Source organism: Pseudovirgaria hyperparasitica, assembly GCF_010093815.1.
Source record: "Pseudovirgaria hyperparasitica strain CBS 121739 unplaced genomic scaffold EJ05scaffold_5, whole genome shotgun sequence".
Lineage (NCBI taxonomy): Eukaryota > Fungi > Ascomycota > Dothideomycetes > Acrospermales > Acrospermaceae > Pseudovirgaria > Pseudovirgaria hyperparasitica.
Genome location: NW_022985553.1, coordinates 1,474,666 through 1,485,389, shown reverse-complemented (window position 1 = coordinate 1,485,389; position 10,724 = coordinate 1,474,666). Strand labels below are relative to the sequence as shown.

The following is a 10,724-nucleotide window of genomic DNA, read 5'->3' as shown; positions in this document are numbered from 1 at the left end:
GCAGGAAGAACTGGATCCGGATCTACAAGGTGTGAGAGAGAGAGAGAGAGAGAGAGAGAGAGAGAGAGAGAGAGAGAGAGAGAGAGAGAGAGGAGATAGATCTTCATCCTACTACCATAAGTCTCTTATCATCTTCAATTGAGTCTTTTTTTGCTTTTTTTATTTCTAAGAAAGAGATCCTGGAAGTTCTTGTGAAGAATAGCCCTATTCATCTAGTTGTAGACTAAGTCTTGAGAGTTTAGAGCTTAAAACGTGTATAGAACTGATTGTTTTATTCCGCTCTACAAAGTATAGAAGTAAATAATGTGCCTCCGAACCCTCAGGTACAGGTCCAACAAGGAGGAACGAGTCTTGGGGGGGGGGGGGGTGGTGTGATTCTCCAAAATCGTGCTGCTCCATCATCATCAGAGGAGAAAAGTTCTGTGTTGTTGTTGACACACGAACTAGCTACGCAAGATAGACATGCGACACACACAAATCCAGGGAGGGCGATGCACAGAGGAACACAGTGGTTCCAAAAAAAAACAGTATTAAAATACATATGTACAGAGTTCCGGGGCGCATAGCCCCGACAAGACGAGCGCCGCCCCCAACCTCAAGCAAAGCCAGGGTTATGCAGTATGAAGCTGACGTCGTCACTAAACGACAGCTTGTGGTCCTGGTCACGCGGACCGCCGTTGCTCGCGAGATAACCACGTCCCAGAACGTGGCGGATGTAGCGAGCAGGATAGGTCCAGGCGCGGAACGTGTGGCCCCGGCCGTTCAGCCCGGGCTGCGAACAAAACGTTGCGTCTTCCCGGTCCTTCTTGAGATTGAGGTTGAGGTCGACTTTGAGCCAGTGCTCGTGGTGCCGGATGAAGTGTCCTGGTTTGTCGACCGATTCGAACGAGTAGCAGGTCTCTTCGCCGCGGCCTTGTTGGACTCGCCAGCTTGCTCGTTGTTTGAGGCTGTAGTCGCTGGACGACGTTACTTCTAGCATTTTGACCGTCTCGCCGTCGTGGGCGAGGTAGAAATTTTCGAAGCCTGGTGTGGTGATTTGCAGGGAGACTGAGGAGCCATTTCGCGTGTCGATTTTGAGCTCGCTGACGAATACCCTCTGGTATTTGGCAGTGACAATATCGGCTTGTACTTTGTCGTCAGTCTCGTCGGACGGGAAGCCAGAGGTCACGGCTCCCTCGTAGAATGTCCCCTGCGCCCAGTTGCTGTTGTCGCCGCCGATGCCGAGAATGACGGCGCCTTCTTTGCTCATAGGATTGTAACCCTTTTTTGGCCGTTGCCCGTTGTAGTACGTCGACAGTGCCCCGTCCGCAGCATTACCTCCACGAATAGCCCAGTTGTCAGGCTGGCCTTTGACAACAGCAGTGACAAATCGGAAGTCGATGGTCGGGTTTTTCTTGTTTTTATTCATCTTGCGCCCAGGGAACAGACCATTCTCAAGATCTCCCATGATCCATGGACCAGATCCTTCCCCCTTTCCCTTACCAAAACCATCTCCCTTGCCAAAGTATATAGCTTCCATGTGTCCGTTCCCGGTGTTGCGGTTATTTGTCTCCGCATTGCCATAGTCGAAGCAGCACTTCCCGTTATAGTGTGTACCGTCCAAAACGGCGTACATGCCTTGCGGTTCATCGCCCTTTGCTGTATTCTTTGCCACGTTGGAGCGGTAGCCGGTGCCAGGCGCGATGAAGACTCCGTACGCATTCTTGCCGGACACGCTCACAGGCGCGCCAGATGCACCAGCGAGGGAGTCAAAGTAGAGTGCTTCCGGCCCGAGTCCAGCCCCGCCTTTCGGTGCTTGCATGAGATGATTGCCAGAGCTTGACTGGTCGTGTATCATGGAGATTACGCAGGTAGTGCCTTTGCAGTGCTCGTCGTGAGCACTAACGTTGGCGACACCGCCGGCTTCGCTGGGGTGGATCTCAAGATGGGATCCATCACATTCACGGGTGAGCAGATACAGAGGGCCGGTGTATTCCTGATAGAGGGCACGAGTCGTGCTGTGTGCAGCAACACAAGGCGTCCCACCAGCTTTATAGATATCGCAGGGCCGGTCGGCGCCCACGAGAGTGCCTGACAGGGCAGCAAGGCCGAAAGCGAGCACGCTAGTCCTCTTTGCGCTTGGACCAGGTACCATTTTCGAAGGGTAAGGCAGGCAGGCAGGCGGTATTAAGAGGTGAATAGGTAATTATCAGGCAGGGTAAGGTGATCACCTCAATGCCTCTCCATAAGGCGAAGGATCAATTCCGGGCTGAAGAGAGTAAATTTGTGACCGTCAAGTCGACTCCGCCCGGGGCTCACCGTCTTTACTTATCCCTCACCGTCAATATGGATAAAAACCCTCATTTCTTCTCCGGGTCGGCAGTGTCGCATCCTTTCCGTGACCCCAGAGTGTCCACCTGAGACCGCACGATCGATCATCGTCTTGGTTTGCTGTTTGCCGGTATGCCACTTTTGCGACAGAAACCATTCCCAAGTGCCGTACCATGATGGCTTCTCTACCTACCGTGCCATCAAATATGACATTCCCTCGTACACAGGAGTGACAGGACTCGTGCACGGAATCAGCGTGACCCCACGATAGCGGAAATTAGCATACCATGGCAAGGTCGTGCGTGGTATGCACTTCACAGAAGAGAATTCTGAATGATCTGCATGGACGTATTGGGGTGATGCAATGACATATCCCCCATATTTTGTGACCCTATACGGAGCACCCTTGAATAATATATGAAGCTCGTTCTCCGTCCATATTAGGCGAGTACCACCCACCCGGCTGCTCGATTTCTAATCAGGCTGAATTTGTCCAAAATTCATATACGTTTATATTCACTTCCACGTGACATTCTTGTTTTAAGGCAAAGGTATTCATCCTAGCTTACTATACTCACCGCGCCGAAATCGAGGGTTGAGTACGGGAAACGAAGGATAGAAATAGGAATGCATTGTCTCCGATAACGACCAAGAGTTTGAGCCAAGATACCAAGGTTAAGATAAAACGAACAAAGTGAGGATATAATTAGATGTTGCACTCCTCTAGGATCCCCTATTCCGAATATAAACCATCCACCATTGAGTCATGTAATAATGGTGGCCACAGAGAATTCCTAACGAGCACTTGGCGTGCGAGCATGAGGGGATGCTTCATATATTATTTAAGGATGCTCCGTACAGGATCACCATATGTTTGTTCTAGGAATGCATTAACGACGAAGAATTTGAGCCAAGAAGCCAGGATTCAATGGGAATGGAAAAGGTAAGTAGATCGTTAGCTGTAACTCTTGTTCGTATCACTGTTCCAGATGCGAACCATTCACAACGAAAACATGCAGTGATGGTGTACAGAGTTTTTTTTTCAACGGGTGCTTGGCGTGCGAGGTCAGAGCCCGCAAGGACCAGGGTTATCTATAGACATGGGGATTGGTGTGGGAAAAAGGTCAGCTGACTGGCGACATGCACTTGTTTCGTAACTAGTAAGATAAGTCAAACGTCTAGAACAAAGCGGTGTGCCTGGTGGATCGGATCATTGCTAAGCCTGAAAACCAGACTTGTGTTCTTGTGGAGAGAGAGAAAGAGAGAGAGTGAGATATGGTATTACATGCCCGTGTTCGAGCACTATGTTTTGTTACAAGATATGGTACAAGATATGGTACAAGACATGGTACAAGACATGATACAAGTCCGTCGCTATGCGTAAGAACACGCCCCTTCCAAAGACTGAAATTCCAATGCGCCGCCCAAGACAACAACTCTTGGTACAACAACCCAACGCCAACCATGCATCCATAAGTAAACAAAACCTCAAGAAGCCCTAGTGCTTCTCCGAACAGAGATACTCCAAATGCGAACGGGGAGTGCGAGTCCATTCCTGCACAGTCCGCCTATGCTGTTCCAGACTCTCCTCGACGGAGCACCTCCGCGTCCTCGTCCGCTCCTCGACTCTTTCGGCCTCTGCGAGACCTCCAGCCGCCACCTCGACTCTTCGGACAGGGTCGGCGGCATAAAGGCTAGCCCACGACCCAGTTGGGGACGGTGGGATATCGAGGGCCGCCGGGGATGAGGGCACCGGGGCCGGGAACTGCTGAGGGAAGGGCCTCTCCCTCTCCCTCTCCCTCTCCTCTCCTTCCCCTCCTAGCTGCAACGGACTTGCGTCGTCCATGTGCATGCCGATGCCGGAATCGTGAAGATCGGCATCTTCGGAGGGAGGGGCTTGCTGGGGGAAGGGGACTTGTGCGAGGGAGGCCGCGACCGGCTGGGCGGATTCGCGGGCCCGCCCGGCAGCGGTAGCGGCCTCCTTCTCCGCTTTGGCTTTCGCCTTCTCTGCGCGCCGTAGACGCGTCTTCTCCCGCGTCTCCCTGTTGACCTCCGCCTTGGTCATGCCCTTCCTTCGCTCTACCTCCTCTGCCGACATCTTGGGTCGGCCCCTTCCCCTCTTCTCACCAGACATGCTGGTGAGAGTTGATGGGAGGAAAGGCGGGGGACGGAGCGAAGGATAGAAGGGAATGTAAGGACGGGAGACGGACGAACTGTGAATAGCTCTAATGGCTATACAGAGCGTCAGAGACAAGGGGCGAGTGAACTAAGTATATCTCTGTTAGCTATGCAGTGGATAAGGGTGAGAGTAGAAGGGAGGCGAGGAATAGCCTGATTGGCTATGTAGTAAGTAAGGGTGAGGTGAGAGGAGGACTTACAATAGCTCTTGGCTATAGAGGTTGTCGTGTGTTGCTGTTGTTGAGAGCTCTGGGATATGCTCTGCTGGGTAAGGCCAAAAGATGTGATCAAAGTAAGGCAAAGTAGAGAGAGCTTAGACTTTTATCTGATCACAATTACAGTAGGGGCAGTGAGGGTACTTATAGGCTGCGCGACACTGCCCTCTGAACTGCCCTCTGAACGGCGCTCTGAACTGCGCTCTCTGAATTGGGACTACTTGGAAAGCGCGCCAGAGTTGAACTCGTCAGGAACGAGAGATCCATGGGACACAACGCTTAACGCGGCGCATATGGTATAGTTCACCAATCACGGCCTAGCAGCAGACAAGAAATAATATCAAAACCATAGAATGCTCTCTAGATATGACGGGTCTATGAAAATACACCCCTTGCTTTCCTGACCTTTCGGTTCTCTAGGATAGTGGGTTAACTGAGCTTGACGAGGAGCCAGTAAGTACTAGCCTCACCATGCTCTCGCCAACAGAGAAGCAAATTTCAAGGGAATGTTGCAGGATGGGTCTAGGGATGTAGCAAGCGAGAGAAGACATGAATGCTCGGCGAAACACGAAGGGCAAGGTCGCTCTACAAATCATGATCAATTCAAGGGCTGACCAGATGGTGAGATGTGGGTAAGACGACAAAATAAAGGTAACTAGATGGCCAAGCAGAGACGTGGGTGTTTGTTATGAAGCCAAAGTCGCGAGCCCTAGGGTCTGACAATTCCAAGCTCTTTCCGCGTAGCTAGGGACTAATGGTTCCATGGAACTTGTCGAAGCGCGCGATCCCGGCTCGACAAGCATACAGGGCAGCTCTCTCTCCAAGTTCAAACGTTCAGCAAGACTGTCGACGACGGACTCGATGAAGGGTTGGGGTGGAGGTGAGTAGTCGAAGAGACGGCACGACGTCGGTAATGTCGACGCGCCGACAGATCAGCGCACCGCCTCATCCAGTCAAGCCTCAGAGCCGAGGGACGCACGTGACTTACGCGTGCATCAGCCACATACACGCACACACAGGGAAAGACCTTGTTGAATGACAATCAGGGCCTCAGGCATCCGACACGAGGCGTCTATTCTAGACACGAGGCATCAATCATGCAGACCTCAGGCCCAGGATCAGGCATCCAGCGTCGGGTTAAGTAGGTTCAGGCAAATATCAAATTATTACGTAATACTGCTAGACTTACTAGCTTGTGTCAATTATGTTAACCTCAGCACACCTGGAAGAAAGTCCTGAGGTAAGAAACATTCACCACCTCAAAAGCATCACACAATACACATTGCATATCAAATATCAAACACACATTAAGCTTCCCGCATCGTGCATCACGCATCAAGCATCAAGCATCAGTTTAAGCGAAGCCGCCGTCAGACTTGCATGTGCCGTCGCCGTCGCGGTGTCGATTATCGACGAGAGGTGGATCCTTGCACGCTGTCCAGTTCCTTGTGATTGGCATGTGACCTGGCAGAGACTGCTCTCTGCTGCATCACGGCTTGCATACCAATGATACAATGCAGCCTATCGTGCCTCGATCCTCCAACACTGGTGTTGTGGGACATGCACATTGTTGACTGCGGCTCCTGAGCTTCGCAAATTCACTTGACGCTATCGCCCACAAACAACACTTTGCGCCCCCCCTGTGCCCCTCCCGATCATGCCCGATAAGCCGCCATACACTCGGCCAAAAGCGGCAGTCGCATGCTAGCTACCGTATCAAATGTACTTGCCATACTACTACCTAGGTACATATCGACTTTCACCCACTGCCATGCCATGCCATACTTCGGTAGCTGTCACATCTTCGCCTATTCACTTACACTGCACAACGCCCATCTAGGTAAGAGAGTCTAGTCTGTTGTCATTCTGTTTCTCTTATCTTGTCCTTCTCCCTCCCTTTTGTCTTCCTAGAACCTTCCATCATTTCTTGCTCAAAAGTACTGATTTCTGCATCTTGCCGATTTGCCTCTCTCAATTCTTGATTTCTCTAGCATTATAGCCTGTTCTATACCCTTGATTTGTTGCCTTCGCTAGGTAGCTCTACAAAATACTTGGACATTCCACGTCTGTCGAACCTTCAAACAATGTCTTCCATCAACCAGTCTACCGCTACCTCTCCACATTCTGGCTTCTCCACAGGCTTAACTTCAATGTCGTCTGCAACCACTCTTGTTGGCCACGAACTCGATGAAAGAAAGCTCAAGCAGGTCGACGATGTCCTGCTCAAGTACTATCTCCGCAGCTTTCGCCCTAACGCCGTCCTCGAAAAGCTAAAGGAACTCGCCCTTGCGGCCGGTAACATGATGCTCGAAGCGAAACTCGATCAATCCGCCTCCACCAAGAACAACACCTCTGACGTCGTCACCGATACCGACAAGGCGATTGAGGAAATGATCAAAGCCGCACTCGCAGAAACTTACCCAGAGTACATTTTCTTTGGCGAAGAAACGTCCAAGAAAGACCAATTCCTCACCGACGATCCTACCTTTATATGTGATCCCATCGATGGCACGCTGAACTTCACTCACGGCTTCGGCAACTTCGCCGTCTCGCTCGGCATGACTCTCTTCAAACGCCCTGTCCTCGGTGTTGTATACAACCCAACGAACGGCGAAATGTTCTACGGAATCAAAGGCCAGGGTGCATTCCTCGATCGTAGAGGTACCATCTTCCCTTTGCCCATTCGCGCCCCAGTTGATGTCGGCGACCTGAACACCTGCATCATGGCAATCGAATGGGGCAACGACCGCGCTGGCGACCGCTGGGAGCTACGTTCACGCGTTCACAAGCAGCTGCTGACCAAGAACGCGGCCGGTGTCATGATTCAGTCCATCCGTAGCATGGGTAGTGCGGCACTTGATTTCTGCTACGTCGCTGCCGGCCAACTCGATGCGTTCTGGGAGCCTGGCTGTTACCCTTGGGACGTCTGCGCCGGCTGGGCGATTCTGGAAGAGGCTGGAGGCAGGGTGTTTAGTGTGAATCCAGGTGAGGAGGCACATCTGGAGAGTCGGCTGTATTTTGCAATCAGGCCGGGCAAGAAGGAGAGTCAGGAGGCTTTTGCACGGAAGGTATGGGGGGTCATGGGCAATGGCCGTTTCGTGTATCCGAATACGCCATCCGTGGTAAGGAAGGAAGAAAGCGATGACGACGTCGGGCTGGAGATGGCTCGGAGGGTGAAGCATGCCACGCTGACCCTCTTGCCGAAGCACGATGCTGCGGTCTGCCAGGAAGCGGCCACGCTCTATATAGTGGGTTGATGCGACGATATGGATGAACGAGACGAGGCGACTATGTTGACGATGACTGACGTTGTATCAAACACAGTGGCGACGACAAGATCAGGGAGTTCCACAAAAGCATTTTTTTCCCCAAAAAATTTCCTTTCAACCTTACCATGAGATATCAAAAGGTTCTGGTGGCATGGTGTACAGGCGCTACGGATGCGCTTTTGTTAATTTTTTATGTCGTTTTCTTCTCGGTTTTATATATTGGCCGCATGCAGCGTGCAAAATGGTAGACTATTTAGATTCCCCAATGCGGACGTTGTCCAGTTATGACACGTGACTATAAACCTCACCTCCAGCTAGAGGTAATTACGTCCACGTTCACAAGCTTTCTTGAAAGGGTTCACGCGTACCTTGCATGAGAACAATGACTTGGAAGGCATGTGAATGCAATCTCGGTCATGTGATCAAGGGCCGGCTTTCAACTGCACCCTGTCAGTCTTCCCTGATCATCTTCTAAAACATGATCAACAACAAAGACACACACAGGACACAAGACACAAAGACTACTAATTACAACCCAACCTCCCACAACTTGATCTGGCCCCTCTCATTCCCCACCGCCATCACATACAAGCCCGTGCCGCGACCCTCGCCCGCGCCCTCACCCTCCGCAAGCACACTCCCGTGCGTCCACGCCAGGGCCGTGACTCTGCCCAACGGCGTATTCTGCGTCGGCCAATTCTGAAAGACGCTGCAACTCGGCAGATGCACTAGTCGCAGCGCATCCTTCTTGCCACGCGACGCCATCGCGAGAACCTGCCCGTCCGGCGCGAAAGCCAGACACGTGATCGTCGTGACCAGATTATCTAGTGACTTCTTGGGCGTGGGCCGGCGCGGGATGAGCGTGGTGGGATGCGAGTCAGTGGGTTTTGACGGTGCGGGTCGATGTTGCTGTTGCTGTTGCTTTTGTTTTTGCTGTTGTTTCTGCTGCTTGCCTGGCAGCCATGCGGTGCGGTCGTAGATGTTGACGATGCCGGAGCGGGAGCCGATGGCGATCCATCTGTCGCCGCCGAAGAAGTCGTCGTGGCCGCTGCGACCACCAAGGGCGATGGTGGTGATGTGCAGCGCGCCTTCGTCCTGCCAGACTGCGGTGAAGCGCCTGTCTAGGAGTGAGTATTCGCTGACTTCGCCGCCTGTGCCGACAATGCTGAGACCAGATCCGTCGGCCCACCAAGCGAAATCGGCGAGAGAGGACTCGATGCGTGCGTGAGTGACGAGTTGGGATGTAATGGCGCTGACAATCGTTACTGCGCCCGAGGATTTTGTGATGGGCCCTGCAAAGGCGATATATTTGCCGCAGGGCGAGATCTTGAAGCGATCCATGGTTTGCTGTTCGCGGTCCGTGGAAAGAGCGTGGTTGGCTTTGGTGATGTTGCCAGAGGGAAGATCCCAGATGTGAAAGTGGCGGCGGCGGGAGGAGAGGAAGACGCGGGTGTCGGTAGGTGAGGGATGGAAGGAGACTGTGTCGAGGGGTTGTCCAGGAATATGGAGTGAGGTGACGAGAGGATTCGGCAGGGGAGGATACGGGAGTATGTGGTGCAACCAAGCTGTTTTGGCGATTCCCGAGGAAAGGAGGAGGGGATAAGTTGGATGAAATGAAAGCGACGATATAGAGGACTGAACATGTTAATGAAGGGCATTGGTAGAGGCGAACGATGATGCTTACAGGTTGCTCGCCAGGGACGTCTTTTAATCGCGAGATGTTGATCTTTTCTGCTGCCAATTTGCGTTTCTTGGTGTTTCTACCGTTCGGTCCTTTAGTGAGGGCGTCTGAATCTTGAAGCAGTTTCGCAAGGGGCTGTGCAGAGAGCTCCTCGTCTACATCCATCTCATCGTCCGAAGAATCCGTCTCTGAGCCACCTGTTTGTGACTTTCTCCTCCTCTTGGATTGCTTTGGTGGATGTGCCCAATCAGGTGGTGGATTCAAGCGCTCAAATCTAGGACTTATGTTAGTAACATAACATAGGCGATAGGATCCGGTGGTAATCAGATCACATACTGCATCCTGAGTCTTCTTGAATACTCCTTCCCACTAATAACATCCTCTGCTTCTGTTATCCTTAGCTTTCTTAATCTGGGCACCGAAGCGATTGACACCATGATTCTGTCGTCATCACTATCTTCCCAAGCAGCCGACTCTTTGATATCTTGGTCCGCAGCTCCAAGGTCTGCCTGCGCGCTGGGGATTACTGCTTGAGTCGCAGGACCAGAGTCCACGAAAAACAGCTAAGGTTGAATGTCAGCACCGTGATCCGCTCTATGAAATGCAGACATACATCGCCGTCAGCAAGACCTCCCAGTTCAGCAGTGTCATCGCCGTCGTCTTCGGTAGCAGCAGACATGTCTACGTCTAGTCCCGAGCCTTTCTTGTCCACATCAAAGCTCCTGAGACCCTCTCTAAAGCCAGCGCTGTCGCCAAACACGAGCTTCTCAAGCTCCAGCTCCATGTCATCTTTATCAACTTCGCTCTCTTCATCCTGAAGCTCCTCAATTTCTTCAGAATCTTCGGACTGCTCTTGCGCTTCGTCGTTGCTCTGCGAATCGTCCGAATCTGACTCGCTTGCTGCTTCTGGCTTCTTCTCAGGTTGTGTTTTCCCTTTTCGGGGGCGTTGCCGCGATATTTCAGGCGCCATTATATGGAAAGACTAAGGAATTTGCCTTTGATGTGAAGGTTGCGCTTCTGTGACTTTTGCGTGGGGAAAGTTTCAGTCTGCCAAGGTTTAGGGCTGAACAA

At 52.0% G+C, this 10,724-nt stretch overlaps 4 protein-coding genes across 4 annotated transcripts; 1 reads left to right on the top strand and 3 right to left on the bottom strand.

Moving 5' to 3' along the window:
* Positions 1-482: 482 nt before the first annotated feature.
* EJ05DRAFT_474990 (glycoside hydrolase family 54 protein) lies at positions 483-2,623 on the bottom strand. The gene is made up of 2 exons (XM_033743707.1): positions 2,299-2,623; positions 483-2,248 (listed from the first exon to the last, which is right to left on the bottom strand). The coding sequence occupies exon 2, from the start codon at positions 2,132-2,134 to the stop codon at positions 596-598; it is 1,539 nt and encodes a 512-aa protein (XP_033602414.1). The 5' UTR covers positions 2,135-2,248; positions 2,299-2,623; the 3' UTR covers positions 483-595.
* Positions 2,624-3,808: 1,185 nt separating this feature from the next.
* Positions 3,809-4,444, bottom strand: EJ05DRAFT_484842 (uncharacterized protein; the record flags this gene model as incomplete). Its single annotated transcript, XM_033745390.1, has 1 exon — positions 3,809-4,444. One exon carries the CDS (start codon positions 4,442-4,444, stop codon positions 3,809-3,811), a length of 636 nt encoding a protein of 211 aa, XP_033602413.1.
* A 2,562-nt stretch (positions 4,445-7,006) lies between these two features.
* Positions 7,007-7,960, top strand: EJ05DRAFT_436960 (inositol monophosphatase; the record flags this gene model as incomplete). The annotated part of the gene is made up of 1 exon (XM_033741768.1): positions 7,007-7,960. One exon carries the CDS (start codon positions 7,007-7,009, stop codon positions 7,958-7,960), a length of 954 nt encoding a protein of 317 aa, XP_033602412.1.
* Positions 7,961-8,160: 200 nt separating this feature from the next.
* On the bottom strand, positions 8,161-10,677 carry EJ05DRAFT_474986 (WD40 repeat-like protein). The gene is made up of 4 exons (XM_033743706.1): positions 10,267-10,677; positions 9,990-10,216; positions 9,657-9,927; positions 8,161-9,607 (listed from the first exon to the last, which is right to left on the bottom strand). Exons 1-4 carry the CDS (start codon positions 10,621-10,623, stop codon positions 8,501-8,503), a joined length of 1,962 nt encoding a protein of 653 aa, XP_033602411.1. The 5' UTR covers positions 10,624-10,677; the 3' UTR covers positions 8,161-8,500.
* Between the last annotated feature and the right edge of the window lie 47 nt (positions 10,678-10,724).